Source organism: Neoarius graeffei, chromosome 11, assembly GCF_027579695.1.
Source record: "Neoarius graeffei isolate fNeoGra1 chromosome 11, fNeoGra1.pri, whole genome shotgun sequence".
NCBI lineage: Eukaryota > Metazoa > Chordata > Actinopteri > Siluriformes > Ariidae > Neoarius > Neoarius graeffei.
In genome coordinates this window covers 40,405,800-40,418,681 of record NC_083579.1, presented here as the reverse complement: position 1 = coordinate 40,418,681, position 12,882 = coordinate 40,405,800, and the positions used below count along the sequence as shown (strand labels likewise).

General features: G+C 43.2%; 1 protein-coding gene across 6 annotated transcripts in view; it reads right to left on the bottom strand.

Annotated features, from left to right (window-relative positions):
• The window catches only part of hectd1 (HECT domain containing 1), an 87,051-nt gene that overhangs the window by 15,667 nt on the left and 58,502 nt on the right, over positions 1–12,882 (bottom strand). Inside the window, exons 25-35 of one of the 6 annotated variants that reach the window (XM_060933907.1) lie at positions 11,841–12,584; positions 7,647–7,868; positions 7,241–7,419; positions 6,757–6,913; positions 4,770–4,992; positions 4,599–4,653; positions 4,108–4,290; positions 3,491–3,704; positions 2,970–3,052; positions 1,772–1,899; positions 1,328–1,529 (exon numbers count right to left, since the gene is read on the bottom strand). In XM_060933907.1, the coding sequence (XP_060789890.1) occupies positions 1,328–1,529; positions 1,772–1,899; positions 2,970–3,052; positions 3,491–3,704; positions 4,108–4,290; positions 4,599–4,653; positions 4,770–4,992; positions 6,757–6,913; positions 7,241–7,419; positions 7,647–7,868; positions 11,841–12,584 (2,390 nt within the window). The remainder of the gene's footprint in view (positions 1–1,327; positions 1,530–1,771; positions 1,900–2,969; positions 3,053–3,490; positions 3,705–4,107; positions 4,291–4,598; positions 4,654–4,769; positions 4,993–6,756; positions 6,914–7,240; positions 7,420–7,646; positions 7,869–11,840; positions 12,585–12,882) is intronic. The other 5 variants (XM_060933908.1, XM_060933909.1, XM_060933910.1 and 2 more) reach the window with 5 other exon arrangements.

Genomic DNA, 12,882 nt, shown 5'->3' with positions numbered 1-12,882 from the left:
CCGCACAAAACGGCACTCACCCGGCCGGTGGACCGGAAACAGAACATTTTTAATAATGGCCTGACATGAAATCCCACGAAACCTAATCCCACGATAACTACTTCCGTAATTTGTCCAGACCAACCACAAACTTGTACGTCATCCTTCAAACGGTCCAGCCAATCACATAGTGTGACGTCACCAGCAGGCGCCGGAGCCCGAGCTGATCTGTAGATCTGATTCCTACACCGAATCGACGTTGTTGGGAGCAGATCACAAGAAGACTTTAGCCCCCAAAACGTCAGCAAAAAGAAGAAAGGTAGATGCCGAATGCAGGGCTTTCAACAAAACATGGACTGCTAAGTATTTATTTACTGAAGTCAGAGATAAAGCTGTGTGTTTAGTTTGCGGAGAGCAGATCGCCGTGTTCAAAGACTACAATTTGAGTCGGCATTACCAGACGAAGCACGCTGAGAAATACCGAAACTCGACTGATGCTGAAATAGCGCGGACATCGGAAGCTTTGCTGGCTAAGCTAGAAAAGCAGAAAGGCAATATTGTGATGTCTTTATTGTGTTTTGGGGTGAATGTGACTGGAAAAAAAAAAAAAAAGGTACAAACGTTCACATTTTGTTAACCATTGTTTTGGGAAATCTGATTGAATAAAATGACATTTTTTGTAAGGCAACCTCGTTTTTTCCAGACTCTTACCAGCTTGTAAAAACAATGTCATTTACTGCTTTATATAAAGAAATACAATTAATAATATGCAGAATTTAGTTCAGCCTTTTGGTTCGGCCCTCCACCAAATTTTCTGTTTCTCATGTGGCCCCATGGAAAAAATAATTGCCCACCCCTGGCTCATAGCCTGTTCCTGAAATGGAATGCATTATGGCATGAGTGAAAAGAATAAAGGTAAAGCGTGTCATTATTTGACTTATAGTTGGTAATGAAATGCCAAACTTGTCTGCAGTTTCTCTTTGAAACGTGCCCATGACCAAAAACCCTAGAACAAAGATCAAGTAAAACTGCATTGGACAAAACCAATCGACTGATGATCCACTCATCACTCAGCAGAGTGTTTCCAGTGGTCTCTAAAAACACATTCCTCCCATCAACACAGACGCATCAGCCAAAATATTTTGTTCAGATATGCTGATAGCACGTTTATTATACTTTGTATTTATTTTTTTAACACCACTAGAGGTTTATTTGTATTCAACCTACCTACAAAGCAGACCTGTGGACCCAAACCAGTTTTTCCTTTAACCCATGGCCCATCTTTAACAACTGGTTGCAACTATGATTATTTTATAAGTTGTATGTTAGTGCACTGGCATCTCTCTACCTCAAGTACAGACTTCCTGTCAGCATGGACGTGCATGACACTCTCGGCCCACTCCATCATGCTCTCTCCGCGCGGGACTTTAACACGCTCGTGTTTGAGGCGGCCAACACGGAACTCGCCTGGCTCATCCCGCCTCACTGTAGTGGATGGCCGTGTGCGCTCCATGGTTGCCTCCCTCCGGTTTTGGAGCCACACAATGGCCCTTTGTACAAACACACACACACCATAATCACTTACTGGTTCTGTTTTAATCCTTTTAATTCTGTGCAACCTGATACATGCTATACCGTGTTGGATCACTATCAACGTTATGTTTTGTCCAATTTCTGCTGAGTCTAATTACTAGGACAAATAAGGCTAGAATTTATTTGCAAAAAGTTTAAAATAAAATTTTACTTCAAATGTTCCATCATCACTACTGGGCCAACATAAAAAACTACAAACCTGGAGGCTCCAAATGCAGTGCAAGTGAAGAAGAGCTGCCGGGTCTCAAAAGGGATGAGGAAAGGACACTTGCTGGTTAACTGTTCACACCAATCTGGAAGTGCTCCACTGGCCAAGGCCAGAGGCTCCTGGAGAGTCCACAAAAAAAAAAATAAATAAATAAAAATAATAATAATTCACACACACTTGAAAAGTTCCTACACACTCCAATCAACTCAAAAATGTACAATTTAAATAGGAAACATGCTTCAGTTACATTGTGTTCACCATTTCCAGGGGCGCCAATAAGTGTGGCACATATGTCTCATCTCATCTCATTATCTCTAGCCGCTTTATCCTGTTCTACAGGGTCGCAGGCAAGCTGGAGCCTATCCCAGCTGACTACGGGCGAAAGGCGGGGTACACCCTGGACAAGTCGCCAGGTCATCACAGGGCTGACACATAGACACAGACAACCATTCACACTCACATTCACACCTACGGTCAATTTAGAGAGTCACCAGTTAACCTAACCTGCATGTCTTTGGACTGTGGGGGAAACCGGCGCACCCGGAGGAAACCCACGCGGACACGGGGAGAACATGCAAAGTCCGCACAGAAAGGCCCTCGCCGGCCATGGGGCTCGAACCCGGACCCTCTTGCTGTGAGGCGACGGCGCTAACCACTACACCACCGTGCCGCCCCATATGTTTTTCTTGAAAATAATTATTTCTTGATGAGGGATTTGTTTTCCTCTGAATAAATTTATTTCAATTAAAGGTCGGATTTTTCCTCATTTGTTCCCAGTGTGAGATGAAGTGACTTCATTCACCAAAAGTTGGATTTTTTCCCCTAATCTTTACAAGGGGTGCCAAATAATTGTGGCAAGTACTATGTACGTATGCATGCACACACAAAACCTGCTGTAAGAATTATTATAATGGACATTAAATGTATGTGTATGTTATTTTTATATCATTACAGCAGATCTTTTAATATAGAGACCACTTTATGCCAAGTGTGCGCACGTGCGCCTGTTGGCCGTCATCTGTTAAACACACTTTTCAGAGTCCAAATCGGACAAATGACAAAGTGTTAGTATTAATCATGGTGATGTGTAAAGAGCAGAACAATGTTACTTCTCTAATATTAATAATTTTTTTTCGAGTGAAAGTCTGCTATGGTGATGAATTTAGAATTATTCATAAGACTCTATTACCTCAATCTGTTGCAGAATCTTGGTTGTAATTTTTTTGCTGGTGAATTCCTCAGGTGATGCATTGAACTGTAGATCATCCAAATCTATGCAAAAGATTTTTAAACAAATAAAGATTAAGTTCTTTACTTAACCTCCTAAGGCCCAAGCTGTTTTTTTACATGCATTTTTTATTTCTCTTTGCTATTTGGGCTTATTAGAACCTGATTAGAATAAAAACTAAGCATCATCTTTTGATAAGATGTACTTTTAGAGAAAAAGTATGTCCACATATGTGGATTCATGTTCCGAATTTCTAGAAAGTGCTGTCCATGCATGTGACCGCTAAGCCCTAGGAGGTTAAAAAAAAAAAAAACTTGCCAAATCAAGACAGACAAATAAATATGCCTACATCAGCATTATTTTTGTTACTGAATCCACTCTCTATTGAAATCAATTTAAAAGAAACCAGAATCTCTGTAGTACTTAAAGGACCACATTAAAATGCTGCTATTGTACTCGCTGATGTTGGAGATGAGGCTTACCCTCCTGTAGTGTACGGCCAACTGCTGACTCGCCTCCGATAATGAAGAGGATGCGCAGCAGCTGCAGTACATCCTCCACACCGCAGGCGCTTTGGGCTGAGCCCGCTTTGGCTTGTGGCTGTTCACGTGCGCCACTTAAAATGTCACAACTCTGCGTGACTGCCAGAGAACCTGACCCGAGCCCTGAAGACCTGCAGCCCCGTTCACAGAAATCCTGGGGAAGAGAGGGAAGGGAAAAACAAAAAACCCGCACACAGTTAAGACAGAGATCAGTAATCAATAAGCCCCACCTATTACAGTCGAACAGCCAACACTAAACCACGCAAGCCCAAGTGACTCGACACTGTACTTGGTGCATTCTCAAAAAAGGAAAAATATGCCTTATGATTAAAAAAAAAAAAAGCACACAATAAAAAAATAAAGGTAATGCAGCTCAGAGCATCTACAATGTTTTACAATACATTTACACAAATTAAAATGTTACGAGGACAGATACAATTGGCTACACAAGTGACTAATGAGAGAAAAATATGCAAATACAGTGAACGGGGGAAAAAAGTATATATATAAAAAAAAAACACACACATATATAGCTTACATATGATGCCATTCTATACCTTGTATGCAGCTATGAGCTGCGAACAATTTCTGTTTTTCCTAATACTTTTATTAGTGCCGGTTAATTTCCAGTGGCGCAGGAAAGTTGAGTCTGCATTCTTCTGCATGTAGGTTATCAAGTCATTCTTTGGTAATTCATCTGTGCCAAGGTACTGTTCCACATGCTCTACAGACCAGCATCCCTACAACAGGAAGAACCAAATGTTGGTCTTTCCTGATTGTAAGTCTCACGCAAAAAAAACATGCATTACAAAACAGGCCTAACCACTAAAAGGACTAGTTAACAAGGTTAGTCACTAGGGTCGTTATCTCCCTCCCCCCCAACAGACTCCTAGCTATATAAGGTTAGTGATGACTGACACAGTCTACTGAAAGCCACAGGGAAAAAAGTCACAGGCAGTTTTTAATGAGTTGGAGAGAACGAGCGAACGAGATAAATAAGTTGCTGAGAGAGAAGAGGAGGAGGGCAGAAGGTAAAAACGTATATTACCATCTTCCCGCTTTCTTTCTCTTTGTCAGAGTCCTTCAACTCTCTGTACATTATCCTATAAAATAAGCATACAGCTAATGTAAATGATAACATTGGATGTATACAGTAACAGCACGCTACACAAGCAATATTTTAAGGCAACACAGACGGAAGGGTGAGCAAATAACTCACGTGTACGTCGGCTCCCAAATGCGTCGAAGCTTGTCGGATTTGATGCTGCCGTTACAGGAGAGCTGCAGCAGCTTTTGAACATAGTAGAAAATGGTGGATTTGTAGTTGGTGAGAGGTAGTTCAACTTCCCGTGTGGTTCCCAGGCCGGCCACCTTCAAGATGAGCGCCAGATGGGGGGAGGGAGCACATTCCACCTCCTCCAGCACCTCTGAACGTGGTGTACCTGCACGAGTCACAAAACTCACAATCATACAAGCAAAATCACCAAGAAGGGAGTCGGTTACATGTCTGTAACAAAAAGGGAAAAAAATGTCACCTTTTTAAATATTAAATAAAAAGTACATTTTCAAATGTTCAAGTCCATGTACAGTCATAAAACCCTAACGCACAAAAATGGGCAAACAGATAAAGGTCAGTCAAACCGCAGTATCGTGTGAAAGTTTAAAATTTTTTTTTATTGTACATGGCATTTTCCTTTGTCTCACAAGACGTGATCATTTTGATGTGCTGACGGTCGCTTTTCGCCGTTTTGGGACCGATTTCCTACCTCTCGAGGTAAACAGTACGGCCCTACAGAAACAGCCGAACGCGAGGAGCTTTAACTAATTAGCATAACTACGGAACTGCATCACACTAAGGGCCTCTGCATGCTCTTGCGACAAGGCTTTTGCAGATAGCTTTTCGCAGACAGTTGTAATTTATCGTTCAGCAGGGAGTAATAGGCGTGCGCGATGTTATTCACCGCTACAACGCAAGGGGGCGCGAAGTCGCGAAATCGCTAGGAGTAGCTGGTGGGTGTGGTTAGTGGAGTGTTTATCCTCCGGTTACTTATAATGACTAGAACTGGAGTCGTATAGATGTACGTACTTCCTCACTTCCTCGATCAACCGCTCTTCGTGCTGCTCCATCTTCGCTCGTGTTTTTAAAAATGGCGGTCGTGAAAACAAACCAAACCGGGGAAGTAGGGAAGCGGAAGTGCGTGTACAGCGGATGTAGAGTGGACCAATCAGAGCCCTCTTGTCTGCGACGCTTCTGCGGTGCTCACAATTTTTGGGAGGTGCGCGCAGAGCGTCTGCAAAGGTGGGGGGCTACGCAGACGCTATCTGCGACACCGTCTGCGAGGACTGCGTTGTCAGCATAAATTGGCCTTAAGATGGCGACGTGTGGAAACCATCATGACTATGCAATGACTTCGGAGAGTTTTAAACCACAGGTATGTAATTTGCGGTCGACATTCATGAATAGATCCGTGCAACAAAAGAAGAGTATGTCTTTTCTCTGTTATCGGTTCCTTCTCTGCAAGATCAAAACAAACTTTCAGTGTATAACTCCATACTCGCTACCGTGGAGTCGAGCCCATGCGCTCTAAAGCTAAGATAGCGAAGCGCTAGCGAGAATGATTTAGTTATCTGTTCAGAAAAATGACGTCATCTAACCTTGCTCTATCTTGCAGTTGTACTCCCTAGGCAGGCTTTCCTTTTCTTTTCCGCTGGCTTTTAGCTGGGTGGAGAGCGGAGTCTGCCATGTTTGCCCATGCCAACTTGTTTTGGTTGAATGCAAGTCAGTTAAACACGCCCCACAGTGGTCACGTGATACTGTTGCTCACTTGCTTCAGCAGGTCTCCAGAATCATAAAATGTGGGACGCGTTTTATCTTAGCAAAACATTTACACACAGGATACATGACGTGTGCAGCAGCGAAACATCTCGAAACTCCAACAGAAATAGAACATCTTGCCCAGAATTCAACTTTGCAGTCAGAACCTTTAAATTCTGTGTCATCAGGAGCAAACAATCTTCACCTGGATCTGATTTTCACGTCATATTTTTTCAGTCATGTATTCCCCAATACATAATGCTCAATTTATAAATGCCAGAATTGCTAAGTGTATTTGGGCAAAGGGTGGAAATCAAAGGGAGTTGTATTCAAGAAAGAACCTGCAAAACAAAAACCACGGCTGTAAGCGTTAGTACAGAAATAGGGATACCTGGTGTAGGGATTTCCAGATCAGTGGTTTGCTGGACGTTTGTCCGGCCTGGTCTGGGGTCAAATGCGGGGACTAGAGCAGAAAACTGTCGTTTCAGCACAAAGTCATCATCCCACGTTCTACGCCGGCCCCCTTTGGTTTCATACTCCTCTTCCTCCTGTCAGGCCACCATTAAACATCACAAAATTTATGCACTGCCATTATGCTTCAGCGAGCTACAGAAACATGCAATATAGGCCTTTTCATCTCACCACAAGCATGCTTTTCACGGGAACCATGCTGACAGGAAAAAAAACATTCATTTGTGTAGAACAAATCAATCAAGGCATTTCCCAACAGGAAAAAAAGGAAAAGTGATCAACAAATGATATTAAATTACATTTGAAAACAAAAACTTCTTCCATTACCACAAAAGGAAAACAAAATCTAACTCAACGACTAAGGAGTGGCACTGTACTATTATCAAAACTACAACAAGTTTTACCCTATGTATATGAACGTGGTAACCAAGGTTGACCCTGGACCGTACCAGAACTTCCTCATACTCCTGGTCCTCCTGATTGTCGTCCTCGTTCTCGTCGTCATCGTCGTCCGGTTCAGGCAAATCTTCCTCGTCATCTAGCTCTGCAAGCAACGTGTTTGCCCGACAGCTATCCAAGAAGTCTGTGAAAAAGATAAGAAAAAGGAAACAGGGAAAGGGGAAACCATTAAAAAAAAAAAAATCAAATTGCATAGAGAAGAAGAAGCTGGAAAGCAAAACCATGCAATGAATTTGGTGAGAGGGAAATTTCAAAATGCAGAGAGCATCAAAATGCAGTGCAACATGGATTAGGAATTAACATGAGAAAGAGGCAGAAAAGGGACAGGTGAATACATCTAGCATGACCTACCATAGAGTGAAAACTCAGCCTCCTGACCTGTGTCGCTCTCGCTAGATGTGGACGTCAGGCTGGTCGTCAGCGTGTTACTGAGCAACTGGCCGACAGACAAACCTGTAGTGGCTGTGGCTACATTATTGCTGCTGGTTACTATGGAGGTGGACATTGTAACAGTGGAGGTGGTACCAGTGGTGGTAAGGTTAGGAAAACTCTGTGCACCCATGAGAGGAGAGGCTGCAAAAGACAAAAGCAAAATCAGACTATTAGTTTAATTATAGGATGTGCTTGCGCCAAAACTGGTTAAAAGACAAATATGCTTAAAATACAGCACTTTAAAAAAATGTAGGATTATATGCAAGAAGGTTTGCTCTTCAGACCTCAACTTTAGAATCTTACAAAATATGCAGAAACTGATGTTCAGTTATACGATTGTGTTTAGTTACAGTGGGGCAAAAAAGTATTTAGTCAGTCACCAATTGTGCAAGTTCTCCCACTTAAAAAGATGAGAGAGGCCTGTAATTTTCATCATAGGTACACTTCAACTATGAGAGACAGAATGAGGAAAAAAAATCCAGAATATCACATTGTCTGATTTTTAAAGAATTTATTTGCAAATTATGGTGGAAAATAAGTATTTGGTCAATAACAAAAGTTCATCTCAATACTTTGTTATATACCCTTTGTTGGCAATGACAGAGGTCAAACGTTTTCTGTAAGCCTTCACAAGGTTTTCACACACTGTTGCTGGTATTTTGGCCCATTCCTCCATGCAGATCTCCTCTAGAGCAGTGATGTTTTGGGGCTGTCGCTGGGCAACACGGACTTTCAACTCCCTCCAAAGATTTTCTATGGGGTTGAGATCTGGAGACTGGCTAGGCCACTCCAGGACCTTGAAATGCTTCTTACGAAGCCACTCCTTCGTTGCCCGGGCGGTGTGTTTGGGATCATTGTCATGCTGAAAGACCCAGCAACGTTTCATCTTCAATGCCCTTGCTGATGGAAGGAGGTTTTCACTCAAAATCTCACAATACATGGCCCCATTCATTCTTTCCTTTACAGGGATCAGTCGTCCTGGTCCCTTTGCAGAAAAACAGCCCCAAAGCATGATGTTCCCACCCCCATGCTTCACAGTAGGTATGGTGTTCTTTGGATGCAACTCAGCATTCTTTCTCCTCCAAACACGACAAGTTGAGTTTTTACCAAAAAGTTCTATTTTGGTTTCATCTGACCATATGACATTCTCCCAATCCTCTTCTGGATCATCCAAATGCTCTCTACCAAACTTCAGACGGGCCTGGACATGTACTGGCTTAAGCAGGGGGACACGTCTGGCACTGCAGGATTTGAGTCCCTGGCGGCGTAGTGTGTTACTGATGGTAGCCTTTGTTACTTTGGTCCCAGCTCTCTGCAGGTCATTCACTAGGTCCCCCCGTGTGGTTCTGGGATTTTTGCTCACCGTTCTTGTGATCATTTTGACCCCACGGGGTGAGATCTTGCGTGGAGCCCCAGATCGAGGGAGATTATCAGTGGTCTTGTATGTCTTCCATTTTCTAATAATTGCTCCCACAGTTGAGTTCTTCACACCAAGCTGCTTACCTATTGCAGATTCAGTCTTCCCAGCCTGGTGCAGGTCTACAATTTTGTTTCTGGTGTCCTTTGACAGCTCTTTGGTCTTGGCCATAGTGGAGTTTGGAGTGTGACTGTTTGAGGTTGTGGACAGGTGTCTTTTATACTGATAACGAGTTCAAACAGGTGCCATTAATACAGGTAACGAGTGGGGGACAGAGGAGCCTCTTAAAGAAGAAGTTACAGGTCTGTGAGAGCCAGAAATCTTGCTTGTTTGTAGGTGACCAAATACTTATTTTATCGAGGAATTTACCAATTAATTCATTAAAAATCCTACAATGTGATTTCCTGGATTCTTTCCCCCCATTTTGTCTCTCATAGTTGAGGTATACCTATGATGAAAATTACAGGCCTCAGATTTTTAAGTGGGAGAACTTGCACAATTGGTGGCTGACTAAATACTTTTTTACCCCACTGTATGTCAAGAACCGCTCAACTAAGTAAAAACAGAAATGACAGCCATCATTAAGACATGGTGTCTTAATTAATAAAAATGAAGAAAAACCATTGAATTAGAAAGCGTCCAAACTTGACCGTTACTGTACTGCTACTAAACAAACTAGCGCTGTGTCTCAAATCACATGCTTATGCACTAATCCAAGCTGTTATTTTGTACCAAAACTAACTGGTTTTCCTACAGCACTTGGAACGCGAGGTAAAATTTTTCAATTTGAGATGCAGCCCATCAGAACGATCATGACAATAGTGGAGAGTTTTAAGAGACAGAGCCCATCAGTGTGTTTAAACCCACTGCACATGAAATTGCATTTTGCAGTTCGAACTGGAAACCTCATGGACGGAGATGTATCGGCTCTGACTTGCCACCTGCTGAATGTCACTTTTAAATTTTCCAGATATACACAAGATACACAGGCAAGCGTGTGAACAATGTTGCAGCTTCTGCACACGTATGCAAAATCATGCAACAAGTGCAAACTAGGGATGGCGAAAACTAAAAAAAAAAATCTTGACCGACCACCGAGCCTCATTAGCCGGTTAACCTAGGAGTTTAAACAGGGATGCAAACGGCGCGCGTTTTTCACAGCTCGTGCAGATCCAATTTTTTTTTTTTTTTGGCGGGGGCGTTGGAGTGTCTGAATAATTTCATCAGAGTAAATTCTGTATTAAAATTACTACATAAGCAAATGCCGTTACAGTCCATGAAAAAGTCGGCATCTGCGCCTTTAGTTTGTGTGGAGAGATATGATCTGCAGTAACATGCATTGTTGGCTACAGACCGAAACATACTTTCAGAATGCACTGGCCAAGGCAGGACTAAACTCGATCTGCCTTCTAATAATAATTAAAAAAAAAAAAAACAGAATAGTAATTTGTAAGCTAAAAAGCCTGTGTCTACACTTTTTTCTTTCGCCGAGTGGCAGCTGTGTTCAACTGGGGCGGGACATGACTGAATGGGTGTTTCTGATTTGTTAGCTGTCTTTAACTGGGGCGGGAGGGCGGGACATGACTGAATGGGTGTTTCTGATTTGTCAGCTGTCGTCCTTACACCGCATGGCATGCCCCAAGCATTTACAAACACAGAATTCCAGGTTCTCCGCTCCAAAATCGGCAGCTTCAAAACGATTGATTTTTTTTTTTTCACCGACAGCCAAAAAAAAATTAACCGGTTGATGTTGATTCGGTCAACCACCGGTCAAACGGTCATCGGTTAACATCCCTAGTGCAAACCAGACCCCTCTGCCTCCCATCGGGCTGTATCACACCACCCCAGCGTGGATTTTCTTTTTCCTTCTTATGACAAAACAGCACTTCCCACTAGACTGGTAAGTGCGTGCAAAGAATATTTCTTTAGGTTTTAAAATCACGTTATACATACAGTATGTATATTACAGATATAACAAAAATGCTCAAATGTACAGTGGTCTAAGAATACAAATCTGGAATTTAAGGAAAGAAAGAAAAGTGTAGCCAAGGCTTGGGGTTGTAGATAAACCCAAACAGACGATATGAATTATTTATACAAAAAGGTTAGGAAGCCCTTTACCAAATGGCAAATTAAGTCCAGTTTTCTCATACCAAAAATAATTATCGATGTATGCATTTCATGGGCATTGTGTTATTCAGTGTTTGCACAAATAATTATGCATCAATTACACATTGGATAAATAAAGCTAGTTTGGCAAGGATTTTAGAAATGTAGCCAAGCATTTTTAGCCAAGGATTTATGCTAAGGCATCAAGCATTCCCTTACCTTAGCTATTCAGTTGCTTATCAACTTCGTTGCTATAAATGCCAGCTAGCTTGTTAGAACAGTTAACTAGAGGGTCAAGACTACATTCTCGTTGCCCTTTCAGATAGCCCAGAAGGAAATGAGCATGCAAATAAGTCATAATACTACAATTATTTGTATTATTTACAATGAATTACTATCACTTAGCAACACATTGCCCCCATCAAACCATCCATTGGACTGTTATAGAGAAACTGTCCAGCCGACATAGTGCAATTACTCAAGCATAATCTAGTTTCTAACATCAGTGGGGTATGGTGAAACATGCCTAAAATGTCAAGAAGCTCAAACCAATTACACTAGCAGCCTGGCAAGCCATGGCTACTCACCGGACGCAGCTGCAACGTTGCGGCCAATTGTGTTGGTATTGTTGTCACTGCTACTGCGGCTCAGGTTCATGTTGTTGGTGGCATTGGTGCGAGCCATGTTGGGGGCGCGGCGCACAAATGACTCCATGAGACTGGCTTCACGCGAGGACAGGTTAGGCACACTGGCACTGGAACTCATAGGTGCTCCAGCTGCAAGCAAAGAGCTGACTGAAAGCCGAGCACCAGTGCCTGGGCCCAGGGGCCTCTGGGACACCGCAGCCTTGCCAGACGAATCAGAGACAGAGCTGACATCAGGTGAACTGACGCTAACTGGCCCCACAGAGATGGCTGTTGATTCACTCTTGGGCTCAGCACTTTCGCCGGATGCAGAACCACCCTCGGCCGTGGAGAGAACCACAAGTGGCTCCTGTCCCTCCGTCCCTGTGGGTCCTCCCCCCTCAAGCGTGCCCTGCTCAGAGAGGCCCTCAAGTCTACGAGCAGAGCCAAGGCCGACATCGCTGCATGCGGAGCTGCTGCTGCCCTTGCGACCAGAAGATGCTGATGATGGACCACCCCTGTCTGGACAGTTGTTTTTTGCCAAGCTGCTCCAGGGAGTCGGCGGGCCTGCAACAGCGCACGAAACAGTTTTGGGTGACGGCGCCGACTCGGGGTCGTACCCCGGCGCTAACTTCAGGTCAAACTTCCCTTCCGCACCCATGCGGTAGGAGTTCGAGCCACCAGCATCCCATGTGACATCAATCCAGCCTGGAAGAGGATGGGAAGGAGGGGGTACATGAACAAGTAAGACCCAGTCAAGGGAACCCAGAAAAACAGCAGCGAGTCAAAGACCGCAGCACTGCTCGACACTACATCAGAGATCGAACACTAATCAATTTCAACCTCTTCTCCTTTACAATTCAACCAATTTTGATATTTTGGATGGGGAATGTTCAATGCTACATGGTGAAGTGTTGTCAGTGTCTACATTTGAAGAGAACAAAAAGCATCCTAGGGCCAGGTGATGGAGTGGAGTCAGTAAATAAGGCAGAGAAAATGGCAAAAA